The sequence below is a fragment of the Myotis nattereri genome (assembly GCF_964212035.1).
Source record: "Myotis nattereri genome assembly, chromosome: 1".
NCBI lineage: Eukaryota > Metazoa > Chordata > Mammalia > Chiroptera > Vespertilionidae > Myotis > Myotis nattereri.
The window spans coordinates 177510567-177533161 of NC_138075.1; the positions used below are offsets into that span (position 1 = coordinate 177510567).

Genomic DNA, 22595 nt, shown 5'->3' on the forward strand with positions numbered 1-22595 from the left:
GTAGCAGTTATCTCCATAATTAAACTGAGACTTAAGAAATGAAATAACTTCCGGGGGAAGGTCAATGGGGAAAAAAGGAGACATATGTACTACTATTTTTAATACTTTAAACAATAAAAAAAAATGAAATGAAATAACTTGTTAGAGATCAGATGCACAGCAGAACTGGGTTTCGGTCCTGCGCATTACCATACCATTTCCATTACACCATGCTGCTTTCTTTAAAGTAAATTAGCACATGTTACTTGATGCCATGGTCTTAGAATTATCTCAACTCTCTTCACTCTATTCTCCTGATTCCAAATTCTGATTTCCCATATAGGTGTTCCTATAAGAGGAGCCAATGTATTTGTCCATTTGGCAGTTGTGTTTCTCGGTGTACATAAATAAGTTGGCATTATGGTTTATTCACCAGTCTGTTTTTAAAATGGTTTATAGGCATGAGTTCTGGGGCTGATAATTTTGGGCATATTGGAGCATTCTGTTACTGCAAAGATATGCTACTGAACTTGGCTTAACCTACAAGTACTGGTTCAAACCCTAGTAAATGACTTTTCCCAGTTAATTATAAAATCCAAAACAATGAGCAGCAGTTTCTCCCTAGAGGTTCTATGTAATCCCATATCCTTCTCCTGTCAGATCACCTGTGGAAATCACGGGGGTATTTTATTTTCCAGGAACCGGTATTTTTTGCCTTAAGCATTGTTAGCATCCAGTGTCTCAAATAGATTTTCTGTAATGGTTTTGGACAAAGAAGTAAAGCGATAGTTGTTTCTTTCTGTTTTCCACCAATCATTTTTCATAGGCACTTCTGAAGCTCTGCTTTCCACTTTATTTTGGTGGGGGATTTTTTATTTATATATTTTTGCTTTAAAATATACCATCCAAAATGCCCTAGCATATGGCTTTCCTCCCCTCCCGCATTGTGTTGGTAGGAACAAATTTAAAGTTACACACATTTTCCAAATCATTCATTTGAGTGTCTTCTGAGATTGTTGCTCAATAACATTTTGAGAAAAATTCAGATTTGCAAAGCATTTCTCATTTCCTCCTGAGTTGCTAATTTATTTTGTAGCCATTTATTTCTAACATTCTTGTTACCTAAACTGTAGACATATGTACATGCTGGACCCATAGATCCATAAATCCATACATGTTAATAGCACTAAAAGTAGGTTTGACTTTGTCTTTGGTACCTAGTTCTAACACAAAACCTCCTCCTCCAAGTCCTAACCCAAACTCTTTTGTCGTTTCTTAAATACATCGATACTTGTATAAGGATAAGTGTCATAATTAGAAACTTTCCACCAGTTCTCAATGAAGACTCTGGAATATCTGAGCTAATGCAGGATAACAATCATCCATGTTACCTTGCAAGGATTTCCCATATATGTGGTCGTAATGTTGAACCATGGTTTCATAAGATGCACTCTTTTTCAACTAAAGTAAACTTCCTGTCTGTCCTGAATCAGGTACGTTTTTGTCTTTGTTATTAATACCTGTTCATTTACTTTCAGTGGAACAGGAATGGATGGGAAGAAATTCAGCGTATGGATGTTTTTACCTCTTGTATTTACTTTATTTACTTCGGCTGGATTGTGGATAGTGTGAGTATCCTCTGATTTATTATTTAAGGATTGGAGTGCAATGTAAATAACAATGTGGTTTTGATAGCATATGGCATATCTAGAGCAATGTGTTTATAAACGCTTTAAAAAAATGTTTACAAATTCAACCTTGCAGCAAGAAACCAAGATGGTGGCATAGGTAAACACCAGAGATTGCTGCCTCGCACAACCACTTCAAAAATACAACTAAAAGATGGAACGGACATCACCCAGAACCACAGGAAGGCTGGCTGAGTGGAAATTCTACAACTAGAAGGAAAGAGAAAAGCATACCGAGACTCAGAGGAGGTGCGGTGTGGAAGTAAAATACTAAGATGCGGAGGTGCATGCGGAGTGGGCTGGCGGCTGAGGACACGGTTGTCTTTTTCAATCAGGAGGGAGTCTCAGGCTCTGAGCTCCAGTTCCGGGCGAGTCTCTGGGGACCCAGACTTAAACGGGAGAAGCGGGACTGTCTGGCATCGGTTGGAACTCGAGGGCAGCTTTCTCTCCGAGGTACTTGCAGCAATTGCTGGAACACTGAGAAGCAGAGCCTCTGAAGGCAGGACTGAGAGCAGCCATAACTGCTTGCTCCGCCCGCCCTGTTGATCCCCTGGGACCCACCCCGCCCAAGCCTTGCACGGAGGCATTTGCTGGATAGCCTCAGGCAGAAGCTAGATTAGCACCTCCCTAGAGATCAGGACAGAAGTTCTCCCACTGCAGACACAGCTGATTCTCACAGCCAATTGGCCTGGAGGTCAAATCCCCCCCAGTGTTACTTAAAATAATCAAGGCTTAACTACAACAAGACTGTGCACAAAGCCCACAAGGAGGTGCACCAAGAAAGCATAAAAAATGTGGAGACAAAGAAATAGTACACAAATGACAGAAATGGAGGAAAGCAAACTGCTGGATAAAGAGTTCAAAACCACACTTTTAAGGTGTTTCAAGAACTGTCTAGAAGCCACCGATAAATTTAGTAAGACCCTCAAAAAGACTGGTGAGACCGCCGATAAATGTAGTGAGATCCTCAAGAAATCTAGTGAGAGCCTCGATGTTGTAATAAAGGACTAACTAGAAATTAAGCATACACTGACTGAAATAAAGAATACTATACAGACTCCCAACAGCAGACCAGAGGATCGCAAGAATCAAGTTAAAGATTTGAAATACGAAGAAGCAAAAAGCACCCAACCGGAAAAGCAAAATGAAAAAAGAATCCAAAAATACGAAGATAGTGTAAGGAGCCTCTGGGACAGCTTCAAGCATACCAATATCAGAATTATAGGGGTGCCAGAAGAAGAGAGAGAGCAAGATATTGAAAACCTATTTGAAGAAATAATGACAGAAAACTTCCCCTACCTGGTGAAAGAAATAGACTTACAAGTCCAGGAAGCGCAGAGAACCCCAAACAAAAGGAATCCAAAGAGGACCACACCAAGACACATCATAATTAAAATGCCAAGAGCAAAAGACAAAGAGAGAATCTTAAAAGCAGCAAGAGAAAGACAGTCAGTTACCTACAATGGAGTACTCATACGACTGTCAGCTGATTTCTCAACAGAAACTATGCAGGCCAGAGGGAGTGGCAAGAAATATTCAAAGTGATGAATACCAAGAACCTACAACCAAGATTGCTTTATTCAGCAAAGCTATCATTCAGAATTGAAGGTCAGATAAAGAGCTTCACTGATAAGAAAAAGCTAAAGGAGTTCATCACCACCAAACCAGTGTTATATGAAATGCTGAAAGGTATCCTTTAAGAAGAGGAAGAAGAATAAGGTAAAGATAAAAATTATGAACAGCAGCCGAAACCGGTTTGGCTCAGTGGATAGAGCATCGGCCTGCAGACTGAAGGGTCCCAGGTTCAATTCCGGTCAAGGGCATGTACCTGGGTTGTGGGCACATCCCCAATGGGGGATGTGCAGGAGGCAGCTGATCGATGTTTCTCTCTCATCAATGTTTCTAACTATCTCTTGCCCTTCCTCTCTATAAAAAACCAATAAAATATATTAAAAAATTTATGAACAGCAAATACATATCTATCAACAAGTGAATCTAAAAATCAAGTGAATAAAAAATCTGATGAACAGAGTAAACTGGTGAATATAATAGAATCAGGGGCATAGAAAGGGAGTGGACTGACAATTCTTGGGAGGAAAGGGGTGTGGGGGGCACGGGAATAGACTGGACAAAAATCGTACACCTATGGATGAGGACAGTGGGAGGGGTAAGGGCAGAGGGTGGGGTGGGAACTGGGTGGAGGGGAGTTGTGGGGGAAAAAAAGAGGAACAAATGTAATAATCTGAACAATAAAGATTGAATTAAAAAAAAATTCAACCTTGCTAAAGTCCCCATTTCTCTTCCCTTCTTCTGTTACCCAAAGTAAAAAGAGTAATAAATTATGTAAAGCAGGTAGTGAAGAATACTAGACTCTTGTGTTCCCTTGTCCTTCCAGTAATGAACATCCTAAACACTGGTGTATGGATTCATTATTTGCAAGATTTGCTAATTTGACACTAACATCCTAAAGATTTTATGACAGTCCAGTTCATAGTCAGGGTGGTTTTTTGTGTGATTAGGTCTGGTATGTTTATAAAATGGGTATCATTACATTGGAAATCTTGTCTTATCACAAAACATTCCCACTCTTGCTTATTTCAATTACTGTTCACTTGTAGAAAATTATTTTAGCCCTAACCAGTTTGGCTCAGTGGATAGAGCGTCAGTCTGCGACTGAAGGGTCCCAGGTTCGATTCCAGCCAAGGGCATGTACCTTGGTTGCGGGCACATCCCCAATAGGAGGTGTGCAGGAGGCAGCTGATTGATGTTTCTCTCTCTTTGATGTTTCTAACTCTCTATCCCTCTCCCTTCCTCTCTGTAAAAAATCAATAAAATATATTTTTTTAAAAAGAAAAAGAATTATTTTTGTTCCTTGCAGTTCATTAAGAAAGGTGGAGTGAGAAATTAGGAAATTACAAAATTTGAATTTGAATTTTAGCTTCCCCAAAACTGTAAGGTCTCATTTCTTTGTTTTCAGATTATAATTATTTCCATTAATTTTGGGGATGTTTTGAAAATTAAAGAAATATTATTAAGAATGACATTTGAGCTTCAAAGAACTGTATGATCTAAAGGTAAAAAGCATTAGAGTAAAGGAGCATTTTCGTGGTTAGGGAAAGATAAATAGGATCTAACGTGGTTTGTCTAATAAAACTGGGAAACAAATTATTCTTGTTTTATTTTTTAAAAAAGTCTTTGTTTTATAAACTTTTATTGTTCTTCTTTCATAGATACTTTATAGCTGTGGAAGATGACAAAATTTACCCATTAAATTCAGCTGAAAGGTAAGGTTTTATCTCTGGGTAATTCATTGTTCACCAATAGACCTAACAAAAACTTTGCAATTGGTGAGGTTAAACTGTGCACAGATGATTGTACTTAATCTGAACATCTATGTTTTCTGTTTTCCAGGAAACCTGGTGTGAAGCATGCACCATATATAAGGTAATTTGATAATTCTCTTCTGATCTATGAAAAAGTTACAGGAGGAGTGTCTTAATTTGGGCTACTTACCAAAGTAGCATAGAATGGGTGGCTTATAAGTAACAAATTTATTTCACATAGTCTGGAGGCTAGAAGTCCAAGAAGAGAGTGCCAGAATGGTCAGGCCCTGATGAGAGCCATCTTCTGGGTTACAGACTAGCATCTTCTCACTGTATCCTCACAGGACGGAAAGAGGACAAGAGAGGTCCCTTTTGTAAGGGCACTACTCCCATTCGTGAGGGCTCCACCCTCATGACCTAATTACCCCCAATGGTCCTACCTCCTAATACTATTTTATTGGGAATTAGGATTTCAGCATTTGAATTTTAGTCCTTTGTAGAGGGTTATAGACTTTAACACAGTAATAAAAAAAATTTCATATTTTTCAAGTATTGCAGGTGATCAACCTCCTGCAAGCTGTGTGTTTAGTCAAGTCATGAACATGGCAGCTTTCCTAGGTAAGAAGATAATAAAGGATGCTTTATGTGCTTTGGTACATTTCTATTTATCTTCAGTTTTCCCAGGCCCATATCAAAAGCATGGCAGGCTTAGTTGATAATTTGGAATCATATCATGGGGAAGCTTTTTGTTTTGAGGGTATCTTTTCTCATAAATCCTTTTATGTTCACCCTTGTTTATCTTTCATTTTCTCATCTCTTTATCATCTTTATCATTTCAGTGTATTCTCGGCTTTATTTCTTTTGCTGCATGAAATAATATACTTCACATATCACAAAATCTTGCATGAGAATGTAATACTGTGCAATATGTTTGCTTTAAAAAAATGCTTTATTTTTTCACTGGCAACAATGAAAAATGCCTAGGCTCTGTGATAAATATTGATGTGTGTAGATACTGTTTTTTAAATTTAAAGGTGATGCTCTCCCCTGTGTCTATCCTATATACATATCAAGCTGGCACATGGATACATAGTTTTAAAAAAAAAAGAAAAAAAGAAAGAAGCCTGGCTAGTGTGGCTCAGTGGTTGAGCATTGACCCTGAATCAGGAGACCACAGTTTGATTCATGATCAGGCCTGGGTTTTAGGCGCAATCCCCTACCGGATGCAGGAGGCAGCCAATCGATGTTTCTACCTCTCCTTCTCCCTTTCTCTCTCTCTGAGATTAATAAAAACATATCCTAATATATAAAAACCCTGGGTCTGTCACTACCTGAGGCTCGACAAGCCGGAAGTTAGTCCTGCAGTCACGGTGACCCCGCACTGACTGCTGAGGGGACTGCGAATCAGGCCTGGAGAGAGGCCTGAAGAGAGAAGCAGGGTCTGATCCATAGCCTCTGTGGCAGCTGTTGATCAGCACTTGCCTCTCTCTTTCTCTCCAGCAGCCCTGCCTCCATTTCTCTCCAGGCCTCCACTAGGGCTGCTGATCAGCCCCACCTTTCTGGTCAGTCCCTGTTGATAGGCCCAGAGACACTGACTGGCATAGAAAAATCAGAACCAAATCTGGGTGAAGTGTGAGGAGCCAATGACTGCCTAGGAGGCAGAGCTTTCGATGCTGACTGGCATAAAAACCTACCAATCAGAACCAAATTGGCCAGCAGAGGAAGGCAGTTGGGGGCAGATCAGGCCTGCAGGGGAGGGCAGTTGGGGGCAAGATCAGGCCAGAAGGGGAGGGCAGTTGGGGGGGACCAAGCCTGTAGGGGAGGGCAGTTGGGGGCCATTCGGCCAGCAGGGAGGGTAGTTGGGGGCCATCAGGCCAGCAGGGAGGGCAATTGGGGGTGAGATCAGGCCAGCAGGGGAGGGAAGTTGGAGGCGAGATCAGGCCAACAGTGGAGGGCAGCTCGGGGTAGTCAGGCTGGCAGGAGAGCAGTTAGGTGTTAATCAGGCCAGCAGGGGAGATGTTAGGGGGTGATCAGGCTCACAGGCAGAAGCGGTTAGGGGCAATCAGGCAGGCAGGCAGGTGAGTGGTTAGGAGCCAGCAGTCCCAGATTGTGGGATTGGGCCTAAACTGGCAGTCAGACATTCCCCGAGGGGTCTCAGATTGGAGAGGGTGCAGGCTGCATGAGGGACACCCACCCCTAGTGCATGAATTTTGTGTACCAGGCCTCTAGTTTAAAAATAAAAAAGAAAGAAAGAAAACTGTTATACTCATGTCTGGCCCCAAATCCTCACTTTTTCTTTGGGGCCCAAGACCCTCATTTAATATCTGGTCTCCGTTGTTCTGTGAGAGCTTCTATGACCTGGTGGTCCTCTGGGGATCGTGGGAACCAGCCATGCGCCCTGTTCTTTTCCAACCAGCCTTCTCCTCAAGGCCAGGCCTTCCTAGTGTCTTTCAGAGGGTCAACCAACTGTCGTCATTAGCATGCTGTGGGGGACAGGCCAGTGACAACTGAATATTTCAGCAGTGGTTTTCTGGAAAGGGTTCTTTTGGAAGGTGAGATTTTTCACTCTATGTGAGAGATGAAGGTGATGTTATTACTGAGGAAGTATTCAGCCTTCTTGGCATCTGTCTTCCTAAGAGGTGACCTGTTATTTCATCTAAGTACAACCCCCCCCCCCACTCCACCCAAAATATTTCTACTCACCTCTTTTGGTTTGGCTTTTTATTTTAAATTTTTATTTATATTAAATTTATTGGGGTGACATTGGTTAATATGGTCGTACAGGTTTCAGGTGTAGGTTTCTAAGTTACAAGATCTGTATATTGCACTGTGTGCCCACCACTCAAAGTCAATTCTTCTCCCGTCACCATATATTAGAACCTCTTTTATATATATATATATATATATATATATATATATATATATATATATATAATTGATTTTTTACAGAGAGGAAGGGAGGGGGATAGAGAGCTAGAAACATCAATGAGAGAGAAACATCGATCAGCTGCCTCCTGCACACCTCCCACTGGGGATGTGCCCGCAACCAAGTTACATGCCCTTGACCAGAATCGAACCTGGGACCTTTCAGTCCGCAGGCCGACGCTCTATCCACTGAGCCAAACCGGTCAGGGCATATATTAGAACCTCTTACATCCCCTTCCCGCTTCCCTCTGGCAACCACTATACTGCTGTTTGTATCCATGAGTTTTAGTTTTATATCCCACATATGAGTGAAATCATATGGTTCTTAGCTCAATTCACTCTTAACCTGTTCTTTTCTTTTTTTTCCTAAATATATTTTAATTGATTTCAGAGACAAAGAGAGAGGAAAAGAGAGAGATAGAAACATCAATGATGAGAGAGAATCATTGATTGGCTGCCTCCTGCACGCCCCACACTGGGGCCGTGCCCTGACCGGGAATCGAACTATGACCTCCTGGTTCATAGGTCGATGCTCAACCACTGGCCATGCTGGCTGGGCTTAACATGTTCTTTTTTAATGTTTGCTATAAGAAAAGGGAAAACTTATAGGTCTTATTGGAAAATCAAGGTAGCGGGTTGCTCCAACATGCAACCCAAGCAGAATGTTAGCTCAGAGGGTTCAAAAAGTAAGAAACACGGAGAGCGTGCCTGTGAGGCCCAACCTGTGAGGGGCTTGTCTACGGTTAGTGAGATTGCCCCTGGAGCCAGCCTTTCCCTGTGCAGGCTTCCCAAGGCACGTCCCATTCCCCGAGCAGGCAGGGTCTGAGGCAGGAACTGCTCTGCCAGCTCTAAAGAGAAGGTTAGACTGAGTTGCTGATCTTTAATGAAGCTCCTGGGCCCGTCCTTGTCCCTTGGGTTTTATCTTCAGTGCCTTCACTCGGAGTTGCCAGGAGCTTTATACTTGCCCTCTTTTTCTACTCTTGACACTACTCTTCTGAAAAGATCTAATCAACTTAGTCGTACCAAGGCATACAGGACTGCTAAGGAGATATTTGCATTTAATAGAGCACAAAGCCCCAAGAGTGCATCTTCCATCGCAGTGTTAGGGACCTTTCCCAACCCCTCTGCAATCACACCATGTAGGCCTGCAGGTGGGTACCTACTCATATGAGTATCCCCACAGGCACAATAAAAACAATAATTAATGACCGTCATTTAGATTCCAGGCACAATGCTGCGAGCTCTGCAAATGCTACCTCATCCAATCACGATGCAGAGGAGGGTGCCCTTATAGAAAAAGCTGTCACATCTGTCTGTCCTCCATTAGGCTTTAAAGAAACAAATGAACACGTTGGAAGGCACATACTGTTTCCTTCATATCCTTAAGGAAAAATCAGTTATCTCCCAGTAGTCCTTAGTGTATCATCTAAAAAATACCAGTTTGAACAGCTCACAAATGTATCCCGTTATAAAGCTATGATTAACTAGTTATAAAAGCATTTCCAAAAACAAAGTAATGAAAACCAGTTCCTTTCTTCCAGATGACACTCGTCACTACCATCCTTCCCCACTCCACCAAGGAGCAATGAAGTTTTTACTAGCTTTCCTGCTCTAAAGTATTGCAGCATCCGGTGTTTATTCTTTATTGTCTTTCATCATTTTTAGGGCCATCTGGTAGACACAAGACTGATTATGGTTAGTGTTCAGTGGGAGTAAATCAACAATTATTTATTTATCAACGCTGGGGGTGAAAGTTCGTTTACTGTTGATTCTTGCTTGGAACCATGGGCGCGTCCATCTCCCCAGGCTCATCCTGTTCAACCTCAGACTATTACCTTAGATGACATACATGACTTTAAGAAACAACCTGCACTGCCTATAAGTAACTGCTTTTTGTCAGCTGCATCCTATATAATAAAAGGCTAATATGCAAATCAACCAAACTGCAGAATGACCAGTTGCTATGGCACTCACTGACCACCAGGGGGCAGATGCTCATTGCAGGAGCTGCCCCCTAGTGGTCAGTGCATTCCCACAGGGAGAGTGCTGCTCAGCCAGAAGCCTGGCTCACGGCTGGCGAGGACAGCAGCAGTGGCGGGAGCCTCTCCTGCCTCCGCAGCAGTGCTAAAGATGTCCGACTGACAGCTTAGGCAAGCTGTCAGTCAGACATCCCCCAGTGGCTCCTGGACTGCGAGAGGGTGCAGCCTGGGCTGAGGGACCAATCCCCCCCCCCCACCCCCGAGTGCACAAATTTTGTGCACTGGGTCTCTAGTAGATTATAATTTACAATCTACAAATGAGCTGGTGTAGCATTGATTAGAACTAGTTATCAAATATCTTTTATCTTTTTGATGGACTAATCGAAGATCAAATGCTCAATTATTTTCTTTACCCAATTAGTTACACACTTTGTCCTCAGTCAACACTTTATTTCTCCTGGGGAAGGGGGAGATATCTAAGGCAAAGTTCTTTTCTTTGGCGTGTTTTTGTTGTTGTTGTTGTTAATCCTCACCCGAGGATATTTTTCCTTTGACTTTTAGAGAGAGTAGAAGTGGGAAGGGAGACAGAGAGAGAAAGAGAGAGAGAAGCATCGATGTGAAAGAGACACATCAATTGGTTGCCTCACACATGCACCCCAACCAGGGCCAGGGATTGAGCCTGCAACCTAGGTATGCACCCTTGACCTGAATTGAACCCAGGACTCTTTAGTCCATGGGCTAATGCTCTATCCACTATGCCAAACCAGCTAAGGCTAAGACAGATTTCTTAAAGGGAATGTTATTTTCTGCCCTGGAGAGGTTTCCAGGATAAAGCTAGTCACTGAGGACTTCAGTCACCTAAAAGCAGCCACTCTCCCTCCTTCAGCCAAAGCATCTTGATTTTCACATTCTACTGCAGTCATAGAGAGGAATCACTGATGCATAAACAGTAGAACTAAGCCAAACAAAAAGAACTTGGCTAGGTCCCAGTTTAGAACGGCAGTGAAGAGTTGTTCTTTTGAATTAAATTTTAAGAACCCAATCAGCCTCAAATTTAAAAAAAATTAGTGAAGAACATAAGCAATGTAAAAAATATTTGTGTTCTTTTACACTAGGGCAGTGGATCTCAACCTTGGCTGCACATTAGAATCACCTGGGAATCTTTTTAAAATCCTGATTTCTGGGCCTCATCCTCCGGAAATTCTGTTTCTTTGTTATAGGGTGGGGCCACAACATTAGTAACAAAGAAACAGAATTTCCGGAGGGTGAGGCCCAAAAATCAGGATTTTAAAAAGATTCCCAGGTGATTCTAATGTGCAGCCAAGGTTGAGATCCACTGCTGTAGCTGCTCTCCTTCGTCCATGAACACCTCCAGGTGGAGTCAGAGGGAAGCAGGAGTAAACCAGCAGTAAAGGGATTTGTACACTTGCCTTACCTTCCTTCCATCCGCAGAACTGATTTCTGGGACGGGAACCAGCAGGTTTGTGTAGACCTGTCTTCTATCCCGTGTGTTTCTGCCCTGTCTGTTCTAACACTGTTCTAAGCTAAAGGATGATTCAGTCTGAATTTCCCTGCCAGGGGCTGTCAAGCTTCTGCAGTGCCTCCTAAGCCAGTCTGTCCTGTGCTGGCCTCATTTCTGAAAACCCTGAGAACACTATGAATGGCTCTATCATCCTTGCATCACCCAAATGACAAACATATAGCACTGCTTGCTGCGTCAGGTCCTCCCTGCTTCCCCCAGGTTCGGTACAATAAAACAGCTAAACAATGGTAAGCACCGCATGAAACATTTCTTTTAAAAACTGTCATCTCGGAGATTTAAAAACGTACTGTGGTGAAAAGTTTAATTTTGCTTTGGAACTCTGCCTCTTCGTCTGAGTGTCTGATTTCGGTTTTTCTATTTTAACACTTTCTTTTATTCCCTAGCTCTTGTGGTAGCTGTTCTGCGCTTCATACAACTGAAACCAAAGGTTTTAAACCCGTGGCTGAATATTAGCGGATTGGTGGCCCTGTGTCTGTCTTCCTTTGGAATGACCTTACTTGGTAATTTTCAGGTACTTCATTTTGGCCTTTTTCCACCTCCGTCTCACACTTCTACATGATAATCACAGCCACTGAGGGACAGTCATATATCATTCTGCATGAATCTTTCAAAATATTGCTAATGTGGTTCCTGACACGCACAGCTTCTCCAGCAGTCAGCCTGTGTGGTCTCTCAGCTGGCCTGCCTAACTCTGCATTACACACCGGAAGGTGCTCAGTATGCGTTGGAAACACAGCACAGCTGCTGGGAAAAGTAACTATAAACATCGCTGTATATTTTCTACAAAAGGTTTCAAAATGCTTTATACTGTCTTTCATCACAAATTGTATCCTGATGTACCTTTCTAGAAAACTAACAGGATCCTTGCCTATTATTAAACACTGAGCTCCTTTTAGGATGAAAACTTGCATTTCAGATGAGCAAACTCAAGTTGAAAACCCAGAATTTCTCTAGAACACCTATGACTTGTCTGAAGATACACTAACTCTTCTTCCCAGAAACGTAGAAGCCCAAGGTCACCACGTTTACGAATAATTTCCTTTGCCAATGCCATCACCCAACTCTTGACCTGCATGGCTTCATTTGCAGAATAGACAAGGAGACCGCTGCGGTGTTACGGTAGTTGTCTGATTTCCCTGCCTCCACTCCCTCCCAGCATCCTCCCGCCTGTGCTGTGTACTGCTGCCGGACACTTAGCTCTTGTCAAACACCTGATCCTGGACATATCTCCCCCTTCTACTGAGTGAAGTCCAAATGGCATAGACATCCAAGAAAATATGGCAGTAGATTCTCAGAGTGTCTCTTATCCTGACCCTCAGTCCTGATAATTCATTAAACCAGAATTTTTTGACAGATAGGAAACCCCACCAATTCCTCTAACTATTCTAGGTCTCATCCCATGTCAAGCTGGACCCCAAGAAGCCGTTTCCATAGGACAATGAATTATCAGGAGATTTTGGGGAGTTTACCCTATCAAACTCCAAAATGTTAGGGCGCGGAGCATTTTTATTGAGATTTTGGTGGTCTTTCCCTCACCTGTCTGGGCTGCAGGTGCTGGCATGTTGTAAAGGGCCCAATAACTTTCACTTCTCTCAACCAGGACTTGGATGGAAGTTAATGAGTAGACGTTTTGCTCTTTACTAAAGTCCTAGGAGAAACCCAGGGATTCGGTTGTTTTGGTCAAAGCCATGAATGATGATGCTACATATGAAAAACACTTTCTGGAATATCTACACAGAATACACAGGAAACAAATAACAAATTAGTTGCCTGTGGAAAAACCAGGTGGCTAGTGTATGGAATGGGAAACAGACTTCACTCTATACTTTTATAATTTTTAAAAGTTTGAACCATGTAACTATATTATCTATTTTTAAAATTAGGTTAAAATAATAAATGAATAGAGTTTAGAAAACCAATTTCCTAGAAGTAAAAATTGACTTGAAGAATCATTTTTTGACATAAGTTTTGAAAACATGTCTTTTTAACTATGAGAGAAAAAAGTGTCCTCTTCCAAAGAAGAGGGGGGAAAATCATACAGAAAAAAAAAGAAAGAAAAATTTGTAAAAGGAAAGTAATATTGATTTGATATGACCATTATTCACAGCAGTGTCAAATAATAAAACATCTGAAGGCATTGACAAATCAAAAAAAGATTTTCACCATGTTTTAAACATTTTTTTCAAACTTAAAAAAAAACTTTTTTATTTTGGATGGGGCGGGAGAGGGAGAATGGAAGGGGGAGAGAGAAACATTGATTTGTTGTTCCACTTATTTATGCATTCATTGGTTGCCTCTTGTATGTGCCCTGACCAGAAATTGAACCCATAACCTTGGCATATCAGGATGATGCTCTAATCTAGTGGTCGGCAAACTGCGGCTCGCGAGCCACATGTGGCTCTTTGGCCCCTTGAGTGTGGCTCTTCCACAAAATACCACATGCGGGCGCACACATACAGTGTGACTGAAACTTCGTGGCCCATGTGCAGAAGTCGGTATTTTGTGGAAGAGCCACAGTCAAGGGGCCAAAGAGCCGCATGTGGCTCGCAAGCTGCAGTTTGCCGACCACTGCTCTAACCAATTGAGCTACTGGCCAGGGCTTTCACCATGTTTTAAAAACTACCTCTTCAAAATAGATTTTTATTTTCCTAAATATGTGTTTTAAAATATATGTATTTACTAAAGGTGCCTTAAGTGACAAATGATATCCCTGCCTCCCTATTCATTTATTATTTTAACCTAATTTAAAAAATAGATAATATAGTTACATGGTTCAAACTTTTAAAAATTACAAAAAGTATAGATTGAAGTTTGTTTCCCATCCCATAAAAATGACTGTTTTAAATCAGTGGGTGATGATTTAGGGAGTTTACATCTCTAACACCCAATGGAAATAACTCAAATGGGTCTCCTTTAACCCGTTAGCGCTATAAATGCTGTGGCCACAAATCTTCAAGCACTGTTGTCCTTTAATGGGCCTACAGATATGGCAAAAGCTCAGAGGCAGTTTTATTATAACAGGGAAACAAAACAAACCTAGTAACACGCAGACTGTCCATTACTCCTGCAAAACTGGCCTGTCCATATCGTGTGACCACTTCACTGTTTGGCCACACGGTACGGACAGGCCAGTCTTGCAGGGGTAATGGACAGTCTGCGTGTGACCACTTCACTGTTTGGCCACACGGTACGGACAGGCCAGTTCTGCAGGAGTAATGGACAGTCTGTGTGTGACCACTTCACTGTTTGGCCACACGATACGGACAGGCCAGTCTTGCAGGGGTAATGGACAGTCTGCGTGTGACCACTTCACTGTTTGGGCACACGATACGGACAGGCCAGTTCTGCAGGAGTAATGGACAGTCTGCGTGTGACTAGTTGTCTATGCCAGTGCGATAATGACCTCTTTAGATTTGGTCCTCCTCAGTCAGTAAACTCACAGACAGATCCCAGGGCTCATTTCTTAGTCTAAAAACCAAAAGTTTGGGGTGTATGTTTGTAGAAACTTTGACATTTCTCTATTTTGGGGGTATAACTTTACTGCCTTTTTCTTTCACTTTTCTAAAAAGCTTTTCTGGAAAATAAATCCAAGGAATAGATTAGCACTGCCTTGTATGTTTTTTCAAACAGAAGTTTTGAGGTTTGTAGGTACTGTTTATTTCTTCTTCCCCTCAGAGTTCAAACCAACTGAGAACTGACCCAAGGAGCCAGTGGAGATGAAGGACTCGAATCTTTCTAAAACTCATCATTTCATTGTTGGGCTATCACTATTTCCCCCCCTAACTTATTCCATTGGTTTTTATGTTGTGTCTAAATGGGCCTCCACGCGTTCTTATCTGTTCATCCCTTAGCTCACAAACGATGAAGAAATCCATAATGTTGGCACCTCCTTGACCTTTGGATTTGGCACACTGACGTGCTGGATCCAGGCTGCACTGACACTCAAAGTCAACATCAAGAATGAAGGACGCAAAGTTGGAATCCCACGAGTTATTCTGTCAGCATTGATCACTCTCTGTGTGGTCCTCTGTATCCTTTGAATGCGAAAAGGCTCTTTGCCACTGAGATTAAAATACAGATAACTGAGAAAATTGCCATTCCAGGTTGGTTAGGATATAGATAGATCATTTCAGAATCTTACGGTAGATAAAACAGAAAAGAAAACGGGTATAAAAATAAAAACTCTCACGCCCAAGAGGAGAACTGAAAATAAAAATAAGCTTTGCCTTCTCAAGATTGTGTCACTCTGTGGACATGGGGTCATGCACTCTCCTAATTACTAATGACGTAAAAGTTTCCCTCTGTGAGAAATACAGAATGATCAACCAAAAGAGAATTGTGATTTTTCCCCCTCAATCTTGAAAAAATTTCATTTAACTTTATGAATGGCCCTACAATTTAATTTATTCACTCTAACATGAATTTCAAGGGACAAATACATTTATATCTTTCAGGAAAATAAGCTTTTTTAGGAAACAAATTCAAGAATTAGATTACCACTGCAGGTATAGTTTGTCCTAAAACATATTTTTGAGGTTTTGACGTCCTGTTTATGTCCCTTCCTCTCTCAGAGATTAAACCAATGGTGAACAGACACAAGGATCCAAATGGGGAGAAATCAGCCTTTATTCCTGGTAAATTTGGAAAGGAAAATGCCGCAGGCCTTCATCTCACTCCCTAGCATTCAATTTATTCACCCAGTAACAAGTAGAGAAACCAGGGAAAGGAAGAGAAGGGCGCTTCACTCAGTTTAACCCCAAACAGATCAGAGAGAAAAGCGAGGGTTGAGGGAGAGAGAGAGAGAGAGAGAGAGAGACTAGTCTAGGATGGAGCACAGTGACTTCACCTACTGGTGGCATGGCCCAATGGGCCAGCCAGTTTCAATCCCACCAATCAGATTGCTTACTCATTCCATAGGGTGGAGTGATCATAAATGTTCACTCCCATAGGAAACCAAAGAAGGGAACAAGGTTCCTAGATGGTAGACTGTATGGGTAACACAATTACACATCTTCAGTCACACAGCAGCCAATATTTACTGGGCACTAATAATGTGCCCGGGGTTATCCTAAATACTTTAGATCAAGCATGTCAAACTCAAAGGCTAACATGGACCAACTAAACAAGGTTTAAGTTTATGTAGGCTGCAAAAAAACAAAAGCTTCAATTTTCATTGAAACGTACATGCTGAATACAAAGGGCTGAAATAAATGAGTAATCGTCAACATAAAATAATAGAACATTTTAATAAAAATTAATATTTTTCTTGAACATTAACTTACCAGACACTGAATAAACTGCACAAATTAATAAGCGTAATGCAAATAAACCTATTTTTCTTTGTCTCTGAAAGCAAAATATTTTCTGTTGCAGACACCAAACAAGTCAGTACAAGACTAATGACGTGGCGATTGGCTGCAAAAATATTCGCTGCTAGTATTAGTGGGGAGAAATGGTGCACCTGCGCATAAGGGAAATGAATGCAACACAATTATAGTAATCAGTCATTAGTGAATGTTGTAGTTCGTTATTAATAACTAGAGGCCTGGGGCATGAAATTCGTGCACTAGAGGGGGGTCCCTCAGGCCAGCCTGCCCCTCTCACAGTCCAGGAGCCCTCAAGGGGGTGTCCTACTGACAGCTTAGGCCCACTCCTCTGCGGGAGGCGACCAGCTGATCAGGGGAAGGCGCCAGTCCCATCACCCCACTGCTGCTGCCACTGCCAGCCACTGCAGCCACCAAGGTATTTTCATCAACATGGACTCCAGTTCCTTCACCACGAAAAAAATGACAACTCTCTTTAGGCATTTTCAAGATATCGCTTTCATAGGACATGATATTTCTTTCTTTCTTTTTTATCCTCACCTGAGGATATTTTTCCATTGATTTTTAGGGAGCATGGAAGAGAGAGGGAAAGACAGAGAGAAACATCAATGTGAGAGGAACACTTCGATTGGTTGCCTCCTGCGTGAGCCCTGACCTGGGCCCCGGCCAGGGAGGAGCCTGCAACCTAGGTACATGCCCTTGATCAGAATCAAACCCGGACCCTGCAGTCCGCAGGCCGAAGCTCTATCCACTGAGCCAAACCGGCAAGGGCAGAATATGACATTTCTTAGCCCCTCCAGCAGCAGACCTTCGTTTTTTCCTCCAGGAGTAAAGTGAAAAAACCCTACATCACCTTCTTGGATTCTATTACCCAAGTTACCAAGAACACTGCGAGTGGCATACCGGGAGCTTAGCCAATGAGTGGTCAGAAAAGGTGTTTCCTCTGCAGCTCACACGCAGAGGTGGGACTGCTGGTTGCCGCGGCTGGAGCAGGCCCCCCTGTCTGTGTCTGCTCCAGGACTGCTCCAGCTGCTTTGGCTGCTGGGGCAGCCCCAGGCCTCCTGTGTCTGCTCCGGGGCTGCCTGAGCGGCCGCCCTCTGTCTCCATCTCTGCTCTAGGCCTCACCTGCATGCGCAGCCTCCTCCTAACCAATCGTGACTGTTATGGTGTCTGGCTAATTTGCATATTACCTCTTTCTATATATATAGATAATGTATAACAGGATATTGTAAAAATTAAGTTATGAAATTTTTATTAAAACGTTTCTTACATACCGTTATATTGATTGGGCTGCAAAAATATTCGTTGTGGGCCACATGAGGCCCATGGGCCTCGAGTTTGACATGTTTGCTTTAGATGTGTCAACTTCCTTAATCTTCACAGGTAAGAGTAGTGAAGCACTGAGGTCAATTTACCCAAGATCACACAGTATGTGGTGATCTTGATTTAAAGTCAGTCTCAGTTCAATACATGATCTCACCTTAGGGAATGTGGCTTTAAAATATAAAAAGATTTCGTGTTTAGTGATGTTCTTTAGGTAGTGGAGTATTTGAAGTCTTTTATTTCTTCTTCCTTCACAAATTGCCATTAAGTCATTTATTGTTTGGTTGGTTTTTCTTTTGAAGTTCTGCTGTTGCATTAGAGAACATTTAAGGATTTGAAAATCAAGCCAAAAAACTTTGTTAGCAACCTAATAAAATATTTTGAGTGAAAAGGTCAGAACTCTGCCAGTATAAGATTTGAAGATTCATTCCTTCCCCGTTAACCTAAGTAATACTATTGCTTTGGCAATATTTTGAACCCTTAATCAGAAGAGTATGTACAGACTTTAAATTATTCTGAGTGTGTGAGCTTATACCAAGTGATTCTGATCCATGTTATTTCTGAACACTTGGAGCCACTTCTTGGTTCTCAGATGAATGGATCCAGGTCTAATCTGGAGAGCAAAGTTTGGGTGAAAATTTCCCAAGATCTTAAGTCTAAGTTCTTACGATAGAACTAATTCTAAGGGGGTATTTCTGCCTTTTCTAAATACAGTTACTTAGTCCTTGATCTCTTGTTCTTTCACTAAGTCTTTCTCAACACACATATTCCATGTATATTCAGGTACAGGAATCTTATGTGTTTTTTTAAATTAAATATTTTCATTTAGGTACAATTTTTAAATATGACACCATGAATGAATGAAACTAACCTATACAGTATTGTCTGAAATACAATAGTGAAAACTAGACAGAAAAGGAAGAGGGACCACTTAAACATTATTAGTAGCACTGCAGAGAAAAATGCAGCTTGTATGGAGGTTCAAAATTGTATCTGCAGATAGAATGATGACTATGCATCCAGTCATTTGCAGTGATTTTTAAAAAGATAACTTTATTTTTCTGGCCAACTACTTACTTTGGTATTGTGACTCTTGCTAACCTCACAGCTTATTAGGCAGCCATGGAGTATAGTGGTTGAATGCAAGGCCTGGGAGTCAGAGTGCTTGTGTTTGAATCCTGGGTCCACCAGTTACAACCTATGTGACCTTGGGCAAATTACCCATTTGGCTTCAGTTTCCCTATTTCTTATTTATTTTTAGTTTCCCTATTTTTTTAAAAAAAAATGTTTTTATTGATCTTAGAGAGCGAGGGAGAGGGAAAGAAACATCGATGTGAGAGAGAAACATCAATTGGCTGCCTCCCCTATGCACCTGGGCATGTGCTCTGATAGGGAATTGAACCGGCAACCGTCCGGTGCACAGAAGTACACTCAACCACCTGAGGCACACCAATGAACTAATGATGTTATTAGGGTTGTTAGGAGGATTGTAAGTTAGATTTTCCATGAAAGCACCTAGAAGCATGTCTGGCACAAAGGAAGAGCTCGATAATGTGATCAAGTGCTGTTCCTGTATGGTCGTGTTCAGCAAGCTCTGTCAGGCTAGCTCTTGCTAGCGAGGGCCAGAGCCAAGCTTTTCCTGTAACCTGTCTCTGCCCAGAAAAGAGCCCAGTTTTCACGTGGCTGTTAGAAGTACTTTCCTTGACTGCTCCTCCCCAGACTTCATCCTCATGGCCCAAGGCATCCACATGTACGCAGCCAGGGTCCAGTGGGGCCTGGTCATGTGCTTCCTGTCCTACTTTGGCACCTTCGCTGTGGAGTTCCGGCATTACCGTTACGAGATTGTTTGTTCTGAGTACCAAGAGAATTTCCTAAGCTTCTCAGAAAGCCTGTCTGAAGCTTCTGAATATCAAACTGACCAGGTGTAACCTATCAGTTTTTCCTTGCTGGTGAGCTGGGTGTGACAGTGGGAGGGGCCAGGAGGGCACACCCACTGGACTTGACACGTAACCTCATGACAAATTTTACACACACACACACACACACACACACACACACACACACACGTGTTCGTGGCCACATTTGCCAAATGAGTTTTTCCAGGGCGAGTTATTTCTGTAACAAAAAAGCACAAGCCCTTACATGTCAAAACACACGCTGTTACACTGAAAATATATGCACGACAGAGCAAGAAGTTTGTGTATGATCACCAGTTTTTTCCCCTCTCTCCCAGTTCTCCCTGCTCTTCATTCTCTTCACGTTTCACACATTGCGATCACCCTACCATAGGGTAGAGCAGGCCAAATGTATTATGGGAATAATGCCAACTCCCGAAGTTGCCTTCAGATCCCAAGGGCTTGGAACCAGCTCCTGAGGAAGTTCTGAACCTGGCACTAATACTCTGGAATGTACAGTGTGTCGTCTAATTGGATGGAAGCTGCACAGAGGTTGACCCTGGGTGACCTGTGGGAACACGAGTGTTCAAGGATAGAACTTCCCCACAAAAACTCCATCACTACCCAGTGGTTGGCTATGAGGATTCACTGAAAGAGGAACACGCTATGAACTGTGAGAGCGAAGCCCACCGACGTGATTCGGACTTTACTGTGACCAAGAAATATTTCCAAATGTGAACGTGTGTGGTCTGCTCAGCATGGAACAGGATGGGACAGCGAGGGTGTGCTTTCACTGTTGCTTCTAGAGTATGCTATCTATCATTTTTGTTTTCTAGTTCATGGCTTGCCTTCTTTTTTTAAAAATAACTACCAAGTGTCTCTCAAGGCTTCATGGACAAAGATGTAGGCCAGAAGCAAGAGATGAGCTTGTTTTGGTTTCAATCATGATAAAAGAAAAAGACAAAAAGGTGACCTGCAGGCTTACTGTGCTGCTTTTATGTTTGAGGTTAAGACTATGTTCACAGAATAGCACAAAGAAACGTGTGGAGGTCATGAAGGAGCTCCTGCTGGCCATTTATTAAAGACAGGAGTTTCCCAGCATCTTGTCGCAAGTCCAAGTCAGGGGAGAGTTTCTTCCTATGTGTCTATAGGTCAAATTTTGTATTGGGGGTGGTGGTGAAGGGCTTTTCAGATTCGGAACTTGTAGAAGCCAATTAGAAGATTACCCCCTCCCCCTACAAATTGGCACCGCTGCCCCTAATGCCTAACATGCAGCCCCACCTGCTAAGAGTGGGGAGCTCAAACTGTAGGCCTGGGCTCTTGAGGCTGCGCTTCATAGAAAAGAATAGAATTATAAGTTCAACATGTGTTGGAGGTTGGCCACGCTGACAGTCCCTCCCCGAGTGCACTTTGTTTTAAGAAATCCCCAAATTTACTTTATAGGGGCTTGGGATTTCGTGGAATATAATGTGAAAACATTTTTATTTTTAATTCAGCCCAAACTCAGCTTCTTGAGGAGCGGGGGTGTCAATGACTTTTCATCTCTGTGTTTATCTCCACCTCCTACACAGTGCCTGGCACATCATAGGTGCTCAACAAATGTCTGTTGGACAGAATTATTGGTCATTTAAGAGTAGGAAAAACGAGTATCAGAGAAAGACTCAAAGACAAGCGAGAGAATGGAAGATGACTGTTCCAAGGAAAACGCGAATGGTGGGAGTGAGAATACTTAAAATTTGTGAGGAAAATAATCAAGCAGAGAATATTCTATTATAAAGGCATCTTACTGTAAATAGTTCAAGGTGACATTTATCATTTTGAAATACTGCTTTTGAGTTTTTTTGTTTTCATTTTTATATTTTAAAAATTTTATCAGAGAACAAAGATTTATGAAGTTCTCTGTTACTCTATACAATCCAAATTAAACAGCTTTTGGTGATGCACTGTACACTTTCTTATGAGCATATCTTATATAGCACATTTTAGCAGAATCAAGCAATGACTGACATTATTTGTTGGGATCTGACCACTAAATAAAATTTTTATGCGGAATTGTGATTTGTCTCTTAACACCATCTCTAATATTGAAGCACGTGTAAACTCAGTAAGACAGTATGTGGAAATGAACTTCCGTGTTATATTGGTAACATATTTTTAGGGTGTTTTCCTACAGCCACACAACCAATTCTCTAATTTTCTGGACACCAACTAGATGTCCTATAATTCACTTCTGACACTAACTCCCAAGGTTACTATTAGACCCCAATGTTTAAGGGCATTCACAAGACTGCCCTCACTTCAGACGCCAGCTGCTAGTATTGGGCCCCAGGTTACCCATACTCCATCCAACTTGGTTATAAAGTTGGGTAGTTCCCACCACTCCCTTCACTTAAGTTCGATAATTTGCTAGAATGGCTCACAGACTCAAGAAAACACTTAACTTCCATTGGGCCTGGGAGCGGGAAGGAGGGATTGTGGGCATGCCAGCCTCACAGCATTTCAATGTGCTCACCAACCCAGAAGCTCTCCGAATCTCACAGTTCAAGAGTTTATAGATCTCAGTGTTACTGGAGGTTGGTCCGGAGGCCTCATCACTCGGGCTTTCAGTTTACCAGC

At 42.1% G+C, this 22595-nt stretch overlaps 1 protein-coding gene across 1 annotated transcript in view; it reads left to right on the forward strand.

Moving 5' to 3' along the window:
- The window catches only part of TMEM150C (transmembrane protein 150C), an 85094-nt gene extending 63058 nt beyond the window's left edge, over nucleotides 1–22036 (forward strand). Inside the window, exons 2-9 of the mRNA XM_081090878.1 lie at nucleotides 1518–1607; nucleotides 4898–4951; nucleotides 5079–5111; nucleotides 5541–5608; nucleotides 11821–11948; nucleotides 15289–15466; nucleotides 19804–20033; nucleotides 20318–22036. Coding sequence (XP_080947004.1) covers nucleotides 1528–1607; nucleotides 4898–4951; nucleotides 5079–5111; nucleotides 5541–5608; nucleotides 11821–11948; nucleotides 15289–15466; nucleotides 19804–20012 — 750 coding nt within the window. The 5' untranslated portion in view covers nucleotides 1518–1527 and the 3' untranslated portion in view covers nucleotides 20013–20033; nucleotides 20318–22036. The remainder of the gene's footprint in view (nucleotides 1–1517; nucleotides 1608–4897; nucleotides 4952–5078; nucleotides 5112–5540; nucleotides 5609–11820; nucleotides 11949–15288; nucleotides 15467–19803; nucleotides 20034–20317) is intronic.
- Nucleotides 22037–22595: the final 559 nt, after the last annotated feature.